At 32.3% G+C, this 19,639-nt stretch overlaps 1 protein-coding gene across 1 annotated transcript; it reads left to right on the forward strand.

Moving 5' to 3' along the window:
- The first annotated feature begins 8,151 nt into the window (after positions 1–8,151).
- On the forward strand, positions 8,152–11,178 carry LOC134696703 (uncharacterized). The gene is made up of 5 exons (XM_063558624.1): positions 8,152–8,258; positions 9,083–9,247; positions 9,774–9,915; positions 10,438–10,510; positions 10,727–11,178. Exons 1-5 carry the CDS (start codon positions 8,253–8,255, stop codon positions 10,746–10,748), a joined length of 408 nt encoding a protein of 135 aa, XP_063414694.1. The 5' UTR covers positions 8,152–8,252; the 3' UTR covers positions 10,749–11,178.
- The last annotated feature ends 8,461 nt before the right edge of the window (positions 11,179–19,639 follow it).

The following is a 19,639-nucleotide window of genomic DNA, read 5'->3' on the forward strand; positions in this document are numbered from 1 at the left end:
ACGCCTTTTTAAATTACACATAAGGTTTGTCATTCAATTCAACATACATTTATGTTAATAATATTTATTGATTTTGTCTTAAGAACTATTCATAAGTATATATAGGTATATGTGTATTTAAAAAGACGTAATTATAAGATAAATGACTCGCTCTTATTTGATACCTTATACATACGAATTATATTTAGGTAACACGTAATAAAAATACGTTTTTATATTTTTTAAATTGGAAAGTCCAAATTAAAAACAGACATTTCTAAAATATAAGTAAGAAGCGGCAAACTGTATTTCATTTTTATATTTAATAATGTTTATCTTTTGAGTTTCATTTTCCAAAACGTGCACGTTGTTAAGAGTGTAGACCTTATTGCATAGTACTTCTTCATTTCACGTTATTAAAAGAACATAGTACAATAAACATTTCTATTTGGTTTTTGCTATGCTTCCTTTTGTTCAGTCTTTAGTTTCCTATGTACTGTATTTGTTTGTCTATTGATTACTTTCCGTTTAATGTGCCAAGGATACAACTCAACATATGAACATCAATAGGTCTACAACGCTGCGAAAAAATAACGCACCCGGACGCAGATGGTCTAAATCCTTAATAAATACTTAATCTAGTTTAGCAAAATGAACTCTATACTTAACTCCGAAATTTACAAATGATCCGATTTGAAAATTAAAAACAAAAAAAATACAAGACTAAAAAAATATGAGGTTACTGACAAAGGACACGCACAGAAATGCAGCAGGATGTCATCATATGAAATTCTACCGTAATACCTGCTTTTTGTACCATGGCATCAACAATTATACTAGAAGTACATTTCCCGTATCATGTCATCATGAATTAAAGTTCCGTATCATACCATCAACAGTTTTTATTAGAGAAAGGCAAAGATACCAAAAGAAGATTCCAACTCATAAGTAGAAAATAAATTGAAAACTCAATGGCTAAAACAAGAACAGACAAACAATATAACACAAATGTAAAACATAGAAAACTAAGACCTGAGCAAGACAAATCCCACAAAATATTGAATGTGATTTCTAGTGTTCCGGATTGTTAACTGGCTCCAGATATGACACCCGTGTTGTTGCTACTTTTAGTACAAATCCGCAATTTAGTCTTCGTAGAGGCAACAGCAGTATACCGCTGGACGACAGGAAAAAAAATACAGAATAGAACTATAAGATAACAACTGCTATTTTCCTGACTTGGTACGGGATATTTTAAGAAAAAAAATGGTGGTTTGAACCTATTTTGTTTAACATTCAGGACAAAGAAAAACACAAATAAACAATACAATATCACATTTCGACAAGTTTTATAGTTATCAAATGTACCAGGCTTATAAGTCCTAAGTCAGGAATCTGATGAACAGTAGTTGTCGTTTGTTTATATATATATATTTGTAATTTATACGTGTTTCTCGTTTCTCGTTTTTTATATAGGTTAAACCGTTGGTTTTCCCGTTTGAATGGGTTTACACTAGTAATTTTGGGACCCTTTATAGCTAGTTGTTTCGTGTGAGCCAATGCTCGGTGTTGAAGGCCGTACATTGACCTGTAATGGTTTTATTTTTTTAAATTGTTATTTGGATTGAGCGTTTTCTCATTGGTACTCACACCACATCTTCCTATATCTATTCTAATTTAATACGTAAGACCCGCTTTTTGTCTACATAAGACTCATCAGTGATGCTCAGAATGGGATGTAACAAACCTGAACGTATAAGATAATTGTACGCTGAAATATATTTATGACTGATGTCCTTGTAGCAATCATCAAATTAAGAAAAGTCTCTTGCAGGTTTGCATTCGAGTTATTCGTTTCAAAATCGCCTTTTTTTAGCTTTCGCCGTTTTTTTCGAAGCAAATCACATGAATTGATTGACAAAAACAAGGACTTTTAGGTGTCATACCACCAAATCATAGTTCGTCATATCCGGTTGCAAACGAAAAAAGGGTCGAAAAATATTCCATAGAATTTGATAGTTATAGGTTATTAACCATATTTCATTATTTTTTGGTTACAAACATATATTTTGGGTAATTCAAAGCACCATTTTTTTATTTTTTGGGATTTCTATAGGATATATTGAAAACCTGAGGCTACATGGTTACTTAAGCTTGTACACAGGAAAAAAACAAAAGAGGCAATTTTGTACTGGAAACTCTACCTATATACCATACCTGGACAGGATTAAACTTTACTGATATAAGTATTTTTTATTTGAAAACAAAGATAAATTCCGCGCCTTTTTTTTTCGAAAAGTGCAAATTTAGCAAAGGCTTATTCTTGCTTAATGGGTAAAATATTACAAAATTTAAATATTCTGCGATGAATTTCCCTGCAATAGGACTCTAGCATGAATAATAGTAGCCCTACTCAGTGTTTTGGGGAACTTTTTGTCTTATTTCTTATATCCTGCTACAATAGAAAAAATTCCTAAGTAATACTTTAACAACTATTCTATGAGTAATGAAATTATTATTAATGCAGTAACATCAAATCCTAACTGAAAGAGAAACTTTTTTGTCCCTCTCTGGAACGCGACGCTAGTTTAAGTTTAATGTAAGGACTTAATGAAATCTCTTAAAGCTGGGGTCACACATTCACGATTTTTACTACCGTCCTTGACAGGACCATTCCCGATTAAAAAAAAAAAAAGAGTCTGATCAAGATCCTGTGAATTGTGGATGGAAATTCAAACTTAAATTAGAATCAGATAGTGTTCAGGAAGCGTCGATATTCAACCGTTTCTAAGCGAATTATTCCCGATAATCCCGTTCTGAATCGGCATCTAACCCGATTTGTATTTTTTCGCCAGGTAAAATTCGACCGAGTCTGTCACGACTGCGTCCCGACTCCACCGAATGTAATCCGACAAAGATCAGACAGTGACCAGACAGTGAGCCGACGCTGACGGAAGTTATCCGTTCGAAAACTGTCTGCATATTCGGGATGATCAGGTACTTTCGGAACGTAATCCTCTCATGATCCGCTATATCGCATTGCAATTGGCTTTGTCTGGAATCAGTCGTATTGTATTCTGTAATTGTCGGGACAGAAAAACAGCTATGAAAAAATACTCCAGATCATTCCCGTTCTACAGGACACCGTCCAGAATACACAAGACATTGTTCGAAATTCGATCCGATACAGCAGAATCTGTCACGACATAGCCACGATAGTAATCCGACAAGACAAAATCGGCTGAGTTGCCCCGAATGTTACGGGACGCACCTAGCTGTCGGGGTGCTTTGCCGAACTATTCGGAACCTTCCCGACCCGTAGGATTCTGTTACGAACTAAAACGACTGCGTTCAGACAATGATAAGACATTCCAGATAATTGAGGATACTTATCCGACTTTTTCACTTTTCGTGTCGTAATGTGGTCTGATCTCAAACGGGAGCAATAATCGGGAATGTGTGAACCCCGAATTAGGAGACAGTAAGCATGTATATTGATAGTTGATCAAATCGTGGTATTTATCAAACTAAAGTCATCTTTTGTGTCATGTTCAACTGTTTGTAGGTAGATGAGATAAATATTTGATCATTTACTGGCCTCCTTTATATTATTTCACGGTATAACTTGATTTGGATTTTTCGAAGAAATTATGCTCGAAACGCTGTTGATATCGTCTTACATTATACTAGACTTTTCTTAATAAACTAATGAACTAGTAATGACAAAACTTGACAGTGATGCTCTGGACTGCAGAATTTTGAACTGAAATCGATATTCACTTATACTTAACATGCTGAAATTGACATGGTAGATTTTGTGTTACACATATACACATTCAGGTTTTGAAAATGTAAATTGGCGTCGTAGACAATCCTGCTAGTCATGTTTCTCTGTGATTATAAAATGGATCTAATTGTAATGTATCAGAAGAAACGTTTGAAAACAAACAAAACGCGTCAAATGTGTCACTGGAATGCGACTGCAATACATTATGAGGTCACGCAGATTCATACAACACTAGTCGACAGCAATACACAAACGTAGTGCGGCAGTTGGTGGAGCTTTAAAGCGATATCTGTATTGTATAAAGATACAGCCAAGCGATATCTGTTTGGTTGTTTATGTTTGATAAGACACATAATTGCAGGATTAATACAGATACGGGGTATGCGACAACGGTACCCACACAAGACACGATAATCTATCGATATTCTTTAATTACAATGAAGTTCATTCGTTTGAATATATCCTTTGGTATGAACATTGTACTATAATTCTGTATTTTCTCCGGATAAATAATCGTAATTGTTCGGTAAATTGTCGTCATCTTGAGCATTAAACATTCATAGACTTTTCAGTAATTTCATCAATCGATTTATAATAAACGAAGATCTTAAACATAGCCCCACATAAACAATGTAACATATGTGCTAAAAAAAAAAAGAAAAAAATTGCAACATTTAGGGATCAGTTTTAACCTTTCGAAACATTTCTAGACCTGGACAATGTATCTATCATATAGGTGAAATTGTAATTATTCTAGAACTGACCGATGTTTATAAAGGTTAAAATTGATCCCATTTGTATTTAATATATATGTTCCGGACCATATGAGTATTTGGACCATACGCGTATGGTCATGACCATATGGTTATATACTCATATGGTCCGACCATACGCGTATGGTCGTACCGTACGCGTATGGTCGGGGTTATTAACACTCTGTTACAGTTTACTTTTAATACCTTTAAACTCGTCATATAATATGACCGTCCATTAAAAAGACGCTATCAGACATATAGTTAGTTTTATTAATTTATATTATAATAAAAAGAATTCTAGTAGCTAATTTCATAAATAAAAATAAAAAGTTTCACATAGTTAATTTTACTTACTTGTCAAAACAATAATAAACACATTTTATACCGATGGTCATTACCGATTTCTTATAACGAGTGAATGGCGACTTAAAAAAATGAATTCCAAATATTTCTTAATGAACTGTTACACAAGAAGTCTCTGGAAAGTAACATAGTTTATATAGTTGTCTTGTGAATAGGATGTTTTGCAATCTTGTTACGATATTTGAGACCTAGAGCTTCTTGAAAACACTGTAGAAATATGAAATGGATCGTGCAGCAGCATAATCAAGACTTGCAAACACAAAAAAGTATATGATACCATGTGAAAGTAAATATCACCCCAAGCCTACATGCAAGAATGTAATTAGCGATGAAAACCATAGCACATCAATATTTATTTTTTACGAAGTATTTGAATTATAAAAATAATACATTGTCATGTAACCATCATTTTGTTTGTAGATAAAGTTTTTCTACTATTGAAACTTTTGTAATAAAATTTAAAAAAATTACCTATATGGTCCAAATACTCATATGGTCCGGCCCGTTGATAACCAAACGAGTATTATACTCATATGGTCCAACCATACGCGTACGGTCGGACCATACGCGTATGGTCGGACCATATGAGTATACGCATATGGTCATGACTTTACGCGTATGGTCCAAATACTCATATGGTCCGGAACATGTATATTAGTAAGTGTGTATTTAATTTTTCAGCTTTCCATAGATCGTGCATCAACAAATCTTTAGACAACAAACAGGAATGTCCATTGTGTAGGACACAGCTCTATTCTTCATGCATGAAATATAGTGTGTAAAATTATCGAGAGAAACAAAAACATTCAAAACTGCAGAATGAAAGGCGAAGACAAAGTTGTGATATTGAAACACCAAATACGTTACCAACAACATTATCTTGAAAGATTTGAGGAAACGCCATCAAAAAGAAAAGAAGAAAGTACCTGATATGTAAAGAAGACACTTTACATGCAATCACGAGTAACAAATCTTGACTTTGCAAGTTACCACTCAGGATTGCTCAAAAGAAACGTATGATAAACATACATAAATTTGACGATATTATACATACAACTTGCGTGAAAGGAAAGATAACCTTGTTTGTTAAATTTTTTTTATGTCAAATAATACGGAAACTGAAGTATACCTGCTGTTCAATCAATTACTTTAAAACTTATTCTTATATTATTTCAATGTCTAAGACTGAGCCTTGCTTCATTCATACTTTTAGTGCCTCTCCATTCAAGCTGAAAAGGATAAGATCATTACTTGAGAGACATTTATTGTCGATATGCGATAAGAGAAAATCATTTTCAAATCTTATATGTTTAAACAAAAACCTTCAAATTGATAAGTAAATTATTTGTACAACCGAGTTATCTATGTTATTCAGGGCTGCCTGAGATCTCAGGTATTGCTTTTGTGACAAGAAAATTAATAATAATGGTTGCAATTTGATATGCCCATATATACTTTAACATGTTGCCAGACAAAATACTATCTCGAAGGTGACGGGGATGGCGGTGGTTCAATTGATACACAAAAGATCTGATAAAAATAAACATGAAAAACCAATTCTCAATGTAAATAAAACTGCAAACGTTCTTAGATGACTTTAGTCGATTTTCGTGTTCACTAACCTCAATATTGAAGGATGCTCTCAAAACAGCATGATAAGAATAAGATACAGACGGCGATGCATTTAGACAAACAAAAGTGTCACGGACAGCTGTAGAATCATACAAATATTCACAAACTTTAATTTTTGAACATACAAGAACTCAACAATATGTTGAAGGATGATCAATAAACCTGGTTTTGAAAATACCTTAAAAAAGCAGAGTTTCAATAGCAAGAAATATTTAGTTATTTTTAAATGCGTCATGTCTATATAAAAGAAATATTTGTTAGCGACCAACCAAGTATAAACCCACCTTGCTCCAGCGACCAGCAACTTATAAAAAGTACAATCACAAAAATACTGAACTCAAAAGGAAACGGAAAATTACTTATCATATGACGAAATCAAAAGCTTAAACACATTAAACGAATGGATAACAACTGTCATGTACCTGGTACTGGCATTTTCTTATGTAAAAGCGGATGGATTAAACCTGGTGTTGTTCCTAGCTAAAAGAAACACAAACAGGCATATAGAACGCAATCATTAGCAAAAATGAAAGAGAAGAATACAAAACTTATCATAGAACAATAACATAATAACACAATAACAGGATGTTTAAATACAGACTCACGCCAAAAACATCAAAAACAGACTCAACAGTAAAAGTAATATTGATTAATTATATGTTTACACAATTAACAAAATCTAGTATATTGCCAAACTTAATCCAAATGCAATAAGAATTGTTCTGTCATAGCTGTACTTAAAATAATCATTTTAGCTTTTTTTCATATCGCACATGAATGTCGTATAGAAAGATTCTGAAAATATGGGTTAGCTTGAAAACTTATGAAAAGCCCTTTTGTGAGATAACTAATAAAGGAAAATTATTCTACTCTGTTTTGATATATCAAATATGTAGAATCAGAATTGTTTCATCACTTTGTTGCTTGCAATATATCTGTCCCGAGAACGCCAATTTTTATTTTGTATTTTTATTGTCAGATGTAGTCCTTTGTGTGGACATGCATTCCGTCCTTATATTCTATGCAATTAGGAAATATTATAAAGCAGTTACAGTATAAACAGTTTTGGTCGATTCGTTAAAGATGAAATGAAGAAAATTGCTAATTCTATGAAAATCACACACGTCTTCTAAATGAATGATGGTTGATTGACAAACATATATAAAGTTTTTATAAACGGGTCCTTTCAGGATTTTCACTAGTGTAAACATATTTTTTCAAACTTATGCATACATGCTCAATGAGAGATATTCTGTATGTCGTTAAATACCAGTGGTGCATTTTAAAAGTCAACATGTAATAAAAAAATTAAGCTGTTGATTCATTTATCGAGGGCAGTTCCGAATTTTTAACTGACCAAATGAGTTAAACGTACATAGGTACATACGTACATACGTACATACCCTATTTCAATACAAGATTAAATCTACAAGTTTATATAATTAAACGTACCATATAATTATTCAACACAATGCATTGACATTTAATTTTTTGTCTGTCTTACGGAATATATATTATTAGAACCGAAGTAATATGAAATGATATGACACGTTGATAATTTAAGCCTTATTCCTGGGATTTAAACTTCGTGAAAACGAACAATATTACACCTTGATATTTTTAAATTGAAAAGTGTGATAACCACAAAAAAATGTTGCCTAATTCCCAAAATAACCAGAAGACGGAAATAAATAATGGTGGCATTTGCGATTTCGATATCATTTTAACAGAAAGCCATGGATGTAAGTACTAGAAAAAAATATTTCAATTATAGTTTCTTTTTAGATATATTTTACCACTTGAAATATTTGTAGAGATTGAGTGATTTCGTGATCTTAAGAGTTTAATCTGTACATGTTGTAATGATTATCTTTAATGCATAATTTTTTTATCATTTGGAGTTGGGGTTTTTTTATCGAGAGGGTACTTTATTAGAATTACAAAATTAACATAAAACATTAAATAATATCATGAATCCGAATATATGAAAAACAAAGATAAAGAACCGAACAGTTGAAGAGCTATAAGTCAAAAAGGTTCATTCAAAAATCCAGACTTAACCTAACTATGAACAAGCTGAATAAAGATAAGAAAAAAATCCAAACAGCTAAATAATAGCTCATAACTGTACGAATGCTGAATGCCTCATTTCTCTGTTATGAACAACCGATCATGCGCGATCCATTATGTAGGTTTCGATTTTGTCTTTTTTGATTATGTCTGATTTGTTCACGCTTCGTTGTAACAATAACGGAATTTGATACGACTGTCATAAAAAAAAAGAGGTTTAGCGCTATAAAACCAGGTTCAATCCACCATTTTCTACATTTGAAAATGCCTGTACCAAGTCATGAATATGACAGTTGTTGTCCGATTGATGTGTTTTATTCTTTAATTTTGCCATTTAATTAGGGACTTTCCGTTTTGAATTTTCCTCGGAGTTCAGTAATTTTGTGATTTTACTTTTTTCACACAAGTAGTTTGATGTTTTTCATACTGCCATGATCAGTTTTATTATTCAGGGATCTCACACCACTAAAATATGTTTTTCGTTTTATTGTTTCAGCCTGGGCACATAATGGTACTTATTGTGGTAATTGGAATCGGTATAGTATTATTCATTGTTGCATGTCTTTGTTGTCTGAAGTTGTGCGACAGCTTATTTACTTGTTGCTCTTACTTAAACGGTAGATGTAGATCAAAAAGATATAAAAGAACAAAAAACAGAAAGGTAAGATTACATATCCACTGACCATATTTCATTCTAAAACCTTTTTAAACCAAAAGAAGATTTAATAAAAAAAAAATAGATATTTGTTTTTTTATGTTTCCAATAGCATTTTTGGCGTTTTGTTTTTTTCACGAATGAATATGCATGCAGTAATTGTTATGAAAAACGTTACAGTTCATTGATTCTCGCCTTATATATTATAGTTCGCATATTACAGACTTTTCAATAACAAAAACTATGGATGAAGTATTAGGAAAGCAGTCAAAAATTAGCATATCAAGGATTGACATTTGATATTAGAAAAATCCTCATCCATATCCTTTGTTTGTGTGTTTTCTTTTTATTCTGTTTACGCATCAAATATTTTTTCTAGAATTTTGTTTCCTCTGTATACAGGAGCTGAACACTAGATACGTACTTTTAAGTGTTTTGTAGCTATGAATTCGAAGTATCTTTTAAAACTATTTGCTCATTGAAACACAGACTGGATCTTCATGTAATAATAAAACAAATACTTTCGTTGCAGGAAATTCGTTATTCGGGCTTCAACAGACTATTGTTACAACATCATTCGACTGAGACGCAAAAAAGTTATCAAAGGTACCAGGATTATAAAAAGTTAGCCCCAATCTACGCAAAGCCGTCTACAAAAAAACTGACTCGAACAGGTACGTTCATAAATATAGTGTCTCTGAAAATAAGGCAACCGTAATACTTTTGAATTTGATATATCAAAAGTTATGAAAGATACCATGCTTATACATTTAGTACATCAGAAGCACATTTTGTCATTTTTGAAGCAACGTGAATCGGGTTTGAAAAAACATAAAAACTAAAACAAGGGTCAATACTATAGTATATCATTCTCAGCTCGAACAATTATACATTAACGATCAGTAAAATCAGGATCAAATCGTGATATGCCGATACGTTTTAAAAGACTCACAAAGAACATATTTAGTATCTAATAAGCTAATAGTTGAATATGGCCATACATTCATTTTTTAATAAAAAGTAAGAAAAAATTCGAAACTTATACAGTAGTTATCAATCTTACATGGACCTAAGACGAACTGACGGACGCAAAGACGACTGGACAGACCAGAAAATATAATAGTTAAGTCTAAACAGTTATTTCAACTATAAAAAGTATAAGTATTTTAAATGTTTATGATTTTTTATGTTTATAGAATCTACTTGCGTTATCTGTTTGGAGCCTAAGGTAGAGGCAGACATTATAGCACTTAGGTGTGCCCAAGTACAGTAAGTATTTCAAAATCGCGTTTGAACCATTAAACTGTGTTTACATTGTGAAATTCTTTTGCTATTTCTCCAAAACACCTAATGCATATTTGTGTAGAGTAATATATCCGTCATGAAATCGCAATGTAAATAATAAAAAGAAGATCTCAAACAAAAGCCCATGTAACATAAATGGTAAATATGTGTATAAGTAAGCATGTTTTATTCTTTTTTTAGCATTCCATGGACCGTGCAATAGAAATCTGTAAACAACAAACAGGAGTGTCCAGTGTGTAGGACACCGCTTTATACATCATGCAATGAAAACGAAGTATAGAACTATAGAATAAAAACGAAACAGAGATACCACAATACCTTTCAAATTAGAAACATGAAGGGCGAAGACAGAGCTAGACGAATGAATACAACACATACTTAATCATCTATTGTAGTCTAAAAGATGGCTACATGTAACATATTCGTTTAAATGAAAATGAACGATGTTCAAACTATCAGCGAAAAGAAAAGAAACAATAAAGGATACTTGATACAAGTACAGCAAGAATACATTAGAGAACATCTTTTAAAATATTACCGTAGACGTATTCTATGTAATTAGCATATGTTTGACCACAATTCAGCTGTGTGGACGAGATAACATAAGCAAAACAATCAAAGAAAACTTAATAATAAACGCATTATATATACCAGGAGTTAATTTTGTATTTACGCCAGACGCGCGTTTCGTCGTTTTTTAAATCCAAAAAGAATACTAAGGTCAAATAAAGTGCGAAGTTAAATAGCATTGAGGACCAAAATTCCTATAAGCTAAACTATACCTGAGGTAGAAAATCCTTAGTGTAACAAACAGTTAATTTATAAATATGACTAGGTTAGTGCTAGTTTTGATTTGATACACAGAGATTGTGTCACTTAAAGGTAAATAAAATATTTAAGGTAAATTACGTTTAATAAAATTTTAATACTAGTATCAAACAATGCCAAAATCTTCATTATTCTTACAATGTAATTAAAAACATGACATTTATAAGATATAGACTCTATTGTATAATCTTTAGTTGAATATCAAGGACCAAATCTCGCTTTATTACATTGGATAACAAATTTTAATTATAGAAACAAGTTTTTATCGAAAACAACACTCAAATATGGTATGACTTTATCTCATACATTTTGAAGACATCAGATAAAACGAAACCTACTATCATTAATGTAAAGTATAAATTGTCGAAGTTTTATGCTTTTTAAAAGTACTTATTTAAAAACCAGTAACATAAACAAGAGAAATAAGCTTCAACACTTTTGAACATATTTTAAAAGTTAGTAGACACGCTGATATAGATGTCAAACGCGAAGTGATCTAATAAAAGAAACACTTTATTTTGAAATCGTCAAAAATTCCCCAGTTGTAAGAAACAATGCAATAAATAGGGATTATTCAATAATAAAGACGGCGCAATCCGAGTGAGATATATCAGTCTCCTGACCAGACCCAATATTTTTTAGATTTAATCGCCAAACATACTATATGGCTATATCATATATATAGTTATCAAAGGTACCAGGATTATATTCTAGTACACCAGACGCGCGTTTCTTCTACATAAGACTCAACAGTGACGCTCATATCAAAATATTTATAAAGCCAAACAAGTACAAAGTTGAAGAGCATTGAGGATCCAAAATTCCAAAAAGTTATACCAAATACGGCTAAGGTAATCTATGCCTGGGATAAGAAAATCCTTAGTTTTTCGAAAAATTTAAAGTTTTTTAACAGGAAATTTATTAAAATGACCACATTATTGATATTCATGTCAACACCGAAGTGTTGACTACTGGCTGGGCTGGTGATACCCTCGGGGACGAAACGTCCACCAGCAGTGGTATCGACCCAGTGGTGTAAATAGTTATCAAAGGTACCAGGATTATAATTTAGTATGCCAGACGCGCGTTTCGTCTACATAAGACTCATCAGTGACGCTCATATCAAAATATTTATAAAACCAAACAAGTACAAAGTTGAAGAGCATTGAGAATCAAAATTCCAAAAAGTTATGCCAAATACGGCTAAGGTAATCTACATGTATGCCTGGGATAAGAAAATCCTTAGTTTTTCGAAAAATTCAAAGTTTTTAACAGGAAATTTTATTAAAATGACAACATAATTGATATTCATGTCAACACCGAAGTGTTGACTACTGGGCTGGTGATACCTTCGGGGACGAAATGTCCACCAGCAGTTGTATCGACCCAGTGGTGTAAATAGTTATCAAAGGTACCGGACTTATAATTTAGTACGCCAGACGCGCGTTTCGTCTACATTAGACTCATCAGTGACACTCATATCAAAATATTTATAAAGCCAAACAAGTACAATGTTGAAGAGCATATCATTGGATTCGGGAAAATGAGGGGGTTTCATTATTTTTCAAGACTGGTGGTACCTTTAAGATTTTTTGGAGAACCAACCCAAAGGGCCAGGGGTCTGGGGGCCGCCTAATGCCCCCAGTGGGTCCAGTGCTAGCCCTGGTAGGGGGGCCAGGGGGAAAGCCCCCCGAAGCTCCTGGATTTTAGGTATTTCAGCCTTAATTTTTTACTTTAAAAAATAGGGAAAAGTCTGTTATATTTGCTTCAATTTTGGGTAAGTTAACATTGAATTGGTTTTTTTTCTAGAGTATTTATCTGAAAATACATTGCTTATAATTATTTTAAATCAGTTATAAAAGAGGGACGAAAGATACCAAAGGGACAGTCAAACTCGCAAATCTAAAACAAACTGACAACGCCATGGCTTAAAATGAATAGACAAACAGACAAACAATAGTTCACATGACACAACATAGAAAACTAAAGAATAAACAACACGAACCCCACCAAAACCAGGGGTGATCTCAGGTGCTCCGGAAGGGTAAGCAGATCCTGTTCCACATGCGGCACCCGTCGTGTTGCTTATGTGATTACAAATCCGGTAAATAGTCTAAGTTGGTAGGTCAAATTCATGAAAGGGAAGGGGATTGTAGTTACGACGTAAGGAACATATCCGATATCATTTGTGAAACGGTTATTCCATAACGGTCAACCAACTCGTGATGGCGTCCGTAAAATTTACGACGGGATGATTTCAACTTCACCATTTGGAACTCTTGGTTTAATAGCTTCTTTGTGAGCAGTAACCCTCTATCAAGAAAATCATGATAGGAAATGCAAGCACGGGAATATCGTATCAATTGGGAGATATATACCCCGTATGCAGGTGCTGCTGGAATGTTGCTACTTAGAAATGGAAAGTTCACAATTGGAAAGCTGAAATCATCTCTTTTGTCGTAAAGTTTTGTCTTCAACCGACCATCATTGTCAATTTCTAGATGTAAGTCAAGATATGAAGCCGACTTAACTGTATCTGTAGTATCCTTTATCTCCAATTCGATGGGATAGATGCGATCCACATAGTCACCAAATTTTGAATTGTTTAATGAAAGAACGTCATCTATATAGCGGAAAGTAGAGATAAAGGATATTGCTAACTTCTTATCTTTCTTCCTAAGAAGTTCCTGCATGAAGTCAGCCTCATAATAATAAAGAAACAAGTCAGCAAGTAGAGGGGCACAGTTTGTTCCCATTGGGATGCAGACTATAAAATATGTATGACCTACAATGCAGGGGTTTCATGTGAAATGTTGTTTCAATGTTTTTTTTTGTTTTATACTTTTATTAAATGTTTTGTATTTGTTCAATATGGTGAATGAAATTCATAAGTTACATACAACATGTACAATGTAGTATATTATTAAAAAAAATAATAAAACTTGTAGCTTTTTTTATTGCTTTCAACTTTTTGTTATAATCATTAGGTAAAAAGGGGGGAATTAATTATAGGCTTCTTAACTATAGTAAGTAACTGTTAAATTGTGTTTTTTCACTTCTTCAGAGCTTTTTTTTTAAATTTTAGAAGTCTAAAAATTCGTCAGAATTTATATTTTGTTAACGTAACAGTTATGTATGTTACTTCAGATTGTTTCACGAAATCTTACACTAACAATTTCATGCAGACAGCAGTCATAATTCTTTAAATCACAACATAGAACACATATCGAGAAAACGGTGATCAGGGACAAGGTATGGTCCAACGGGAAACGAACTGGTTTGATACAATTAACGATTTTCTGAATTTCATAGAATGTTCACCTTTGTTAAACCTTTTATTCATAAAATAATCTGTAATACAAGATGCTTTCCTTTTCATAGAAAGCATAACTAGACATAGTTAATATGTTGTTGTTGTTTAAATAATCAACAATTTGCCGCTTGAAAATATAGTGCTAAATCGTCGCATTATAAAGCGCTCTTACGATACAGATACAGACACGTGGTTTATAAGTATCACTTCTGCTTATTTTGGAGGTGAACCTAAATTGGTAGAAGATATATAAATATACTTTAACGCGGACCACGGCGAAGACACCTTTAAACATACACATGAACGGCGTACACGGAGATTATCACTTTAGTAAAGAAAAAATATAGATTTAAACGATTTCAAAAGAATTTTACACTTTATATTTTGGTTTTTTTATTTTTTTTGCCGGTACCAGACGCTGCCGTAGGCGGGTAAAAGTACCGGGTACCGGCTCTTAATGAATGCACTTAAGACTCAGTATGAGTATGTCAACAAGATAAAGTTTAAATGGGTTTTAAATGCATGTTTTACAAAACTTTCCTTCACATTTCACATAAACAAATGCATAGATCACAACGCAAACTGGTCGGTTAATACCTTGACTGAAATAATGCATGGTTGTACATACAAATCTATTTATAGGAAAGGAATTCAATTCTGAAATAAACAGTAATAAGTTGGTCAGTCAATAATGTAAGTTAAACAAAATTCATGCAGTTAAAAGTCTAATAGGAATAAATGAAATGAACTACTGTACATCAGATTCCTGACTTAGGACAGGTGCAAACATTTGCAGCGGGATTAAGCATTTTAATGGTACCAAACCTTCTCCCTTTTTCTGAAACAATAGTATAACATCGCAACATAAAAAACACACGATAAAATATCAACAAGGAAAGGAAAAACTGATTGTGCGTTTTTGTAAAGCATTTCATAATGAAGGCGGAACAAATTATGGTATAAGCTAACTTAAAGATATTTGGAGTAAGTAGCAGAGGTATAAATATGTTAAAATCTATTCATAGAACTTTGCGCGACTGTATGAGTTTGATGAGTAGCTCATATTAAAATACAATAACGTCTGTGTTAATGATACTATCATTAAAATACAGTTGTTGGTATTTGTAGAAGCAGTTAGATGCCAGATGCTCCACAGTAATTTCTTAAAAATCATTAGATATCTTGTACAAAATAGAACATCGAAGGGAACTAAGATAAACTGAATAAAGATGTATTCCAAATTCGGTAACGACCCACATATCCTTAATATTATGAACGATTTAAAAAAAAAAAGGTTTATCTAGGAAATGTTTTTGATTTTGATTAAATCCTTCAGTAAATCAAAACCCCATTGTCCGACCAAGATGATAAAGCACTAACAGTTTTAGATGTTCATAATCATCAACACTGCGCTATTTTTTTATTTTTAACTCATCATATATACCAGGATTGACATTTTATTTTTGAGCATGACGCTGGCGGTCCTTTATAGCTTGCTGTTCGATGTGAGCCAAGGATCCGTGTTGAAGACCGTAAATTGACCTATAATGGTTTACTTTTATAAATTGTGACTTGGATTGAGAGTTGTCTCATTGGCACTTATAACTCACCTTCCGTTATCTATATAAAAGATAAAGGCACAATTAGAGTACATCCGTCAAAATCTTGTTAAAGTTTGATAACTATATATAACAACAAACAACTATGTGAAAAAGACAAACAAAATGACATGTAGACATACTATAGACAATTAAGGTTGTAGATTTGTACTTAAAATTTGCACAAATTAAATACCCATAAATACTCTTTTAACGAACTAGTTCATTTGCAATTGTGTTGATATAAAACTAAGAAATACTAAAAATTGGCAAAACATTATAACGTAGATACATGTACCAAGGCTTGTAGTTCACGTTTATAAACTTCCAGTAAATATCAATAACTATGCGTCGAATGATAGATTTTTGACATTTTACGATTTGTGTTTAATATTTGTGTTCCTAGCCTTGCATGTCATTTTCATTACACTTTATATTAAAAAAGATAACAAACTATATCAAAACTGAATGCAATTTACAACTTTTTTACATCAAATATATAAATGCATTTACCTTGATAACGCCTAATTAAAGGTGACTGCACAGACAATGACTTCCCACTTAATATGTTAAAACTGCAATTGTATAGTAACACATACAGATGTCTTCATCCATGACTACGATATAAATATACATTTTAGACAATATTTTTCCCAAATCATATAGTAAATATGTACAAGTGAACAGATAGAGATGTGTTCAACCATGACTACAATATACATATACATTTTAGAGAAGGTTTTTCCCAAATCATATCGACAATTGGTATAGGTTACACAAATATGCCACCAAGATTAATCGAATCATCATGACGTCCGTAAAATGTAAAAGCGATGACTTTCCGGTAACAAATTAAAACAAAATCCGTGATTCAATAGCTTCCTTGGTTGATAAAGAATAACGTTTTATTTTGTTGAGTTTTGTTTTTTTACTTCTCCATTTTTGTATTTATCTTCGAGTTCGGTATTGTTGTACCCTTTTATCAAGGAATTCGTGATAGGACAGAAAAGTGTTATATCGTATATACTGCTGAAAGATAGCTTCATATAAGTGCAAAATTCACAATGGGTAGCTGAAATGTAAATTTACAACATAAAAACAAGAAAAATTCAAAACGCAAAGTCCCTTATCAATTATCCCTTGTGTCATTAAGTTCAGCCTCTCCCTGTCAGTTTCTAGATATGAGTCGAGATATAAAGCAGACGTAACTTTATCTAAGATATCTTTTATTTCAAGTTCGATTGGATAGATGAGTTTAACACACTCACCAACTTTTGAATTATATAGATCCCGGTACGAGAACCTCAGCTATATAGCAAAACGTGATGTTGAAGGATAAAAAAAAATGTTAAGGTCCTATATCCGTGACATTAAGCAGTGAGGATGACAATCGAAAAGTGTATAATGAAAATAGCTATATTTAAGAGGGAATTATAATTATTTTACAAAATGTCATATGCAAATGTGTATATGAGGAATGAAAAATTGATGGTGTTATATTGATGAAACATTTGAAACTATCATTGTAATGACTGAAAAGAAAACAGCTTGAAGTCAGTAATTCGATTCACTGAGTATGCTCGTTTTAAATTTAAGTGAGATTCCAGGGTCTATATTCAACATACTTATATTTAACCAAAGCGGAATTTAAAGAAACAAATATAACGATATGAAGTTAAGATGGGAATTTGTTCGCTCAAATTAGATCACTTGACGAGTATCTATTTTCGTCTATTTTTTATACTGGAATAGTAATGTCCTGCATCAATAAACGGGACATTGACTATAACTAAGAACTATGATATTGTTATAATGGTGACAAGAAAAAAAAATGTTCTTATATACTAGATCAAGATTTCAATTCATGCATTTAATTGATCACAAACACACATACTCCGATATATGTATATGACATTTTCACCATTTCCATTTTCAATTTTATTTTATACAATATCTGTATTTTAATTCACATAAAAAAATACTTTCATAGATAATGTTTTTTTATTATAGACAATTATTTATCCAGAAATCAGAAAGCCTAAAATGAGATATCATACAACTGAGAATCAACAGGCCTTACTGGTTTTATATGTATAAGCAACCCCACACAGCTTTCAAGAACAGGTATGCATACAAAGTGTCTATAATCAAAACTTAAACATTTTTTGCTTGCTATCCGGTTGCAGTTTTTGCTGATTTTAAAGGTTGTACGTTGACCTTTGGTCTCTCAAGTCTATGTCATTTCGTCTTTGGCATTGGATTTTCTCATTGACAATACCCTATTTTCTTATTTCATTTTGAGACAAGTCAAATGTTTAACATGCACCTAAAAGTTGTGAATACTTTATATGATTGTTGAATGGATTTCGTCGAGAGGGAGAAGGGTCAAAGGGTCTTTTTAGTTGTGTTTGTTTGTTTGTTTGTTGTTTCCGTTTTTTCGGGTTATTAATTTACGTTTTATTCTGGTATGTTGCATTGACATGCCTCAATTGTAAGTTTTATTAGTAACAGGGATTGGTTATTCATAATCTGTAGTCGTAATCGATTGTAATTGATTACATTTTATCAATGTAGTAGTATCTGTAATCGACAATATTAATGATTACATGTAATCGTAATTTTATCGATTACTGTAAAATCTATAATGTATTCATCGATTACTTTCCAGTAATTATTATTATTATTCCAGTATCATTTCGATTACTTTAAATAAAATTTAAGGAAATAAAACCTAGTTTAAATGAAAATGGACAAATGGATGCATTTAGTTATCATGGTCATTTTATAAAATATAAAAACAACAGTAGTATAACTTGTTCGAAATTCATTAATCAGTAGAGGGAAAACAAATCCGAGTAACAAACTAAAACTGAGCGAAACGCATCAAATATAAGAGAACTACGACACATCAGAAACACAATATTAAAATGTAACAAACACATAAACGAACTATGATATAACAAAGGCCATTTCCCTGACTTGGTACGAGGTAATTTAAGATAAAAATGATGAGTTGAATCTGGTTTTAGGACATTTCAAACCTTCCGCTTAAATGGCAATGTTAATTATAACATTAAAATGACAACTTTACTTGACAGGACTGAAATCCAGATAAATAGGAGAAAATATATGACAGAAAAACAATTCATTAAGGCTTAATTTCCATTAACTGCTTGATAAACGAATTAGGTATTGACAATTCACTTAGAAACTCAACATATACCCTCACGGCACTTACCAAAGAGGAAATCCTGGATAATCATAGGTCTGTTCTATGTTCATTTGGAATTTCAACCAAAGATGAAGAACTGGATCTTCCATCACTGTATTGGAAACTAAATAAGTGTCCTTACA

The sequence above is a fragment of the Mytilus trossulus genome, chromosome 14 (assembly GCF_036588685.1).
Source record: "Mytilus trossulus isolate FHL-02 chromosome 14, PNRI_Mtr1.1.1.hap1, whole genome shotgun sequence".
Classification (NCBI taxonomy): Eukaryota; Metazoa; Mollusca; class Bivalvia; order Mytilida; family Mytilidae; genus Mytilus; species Mytilus trossulus.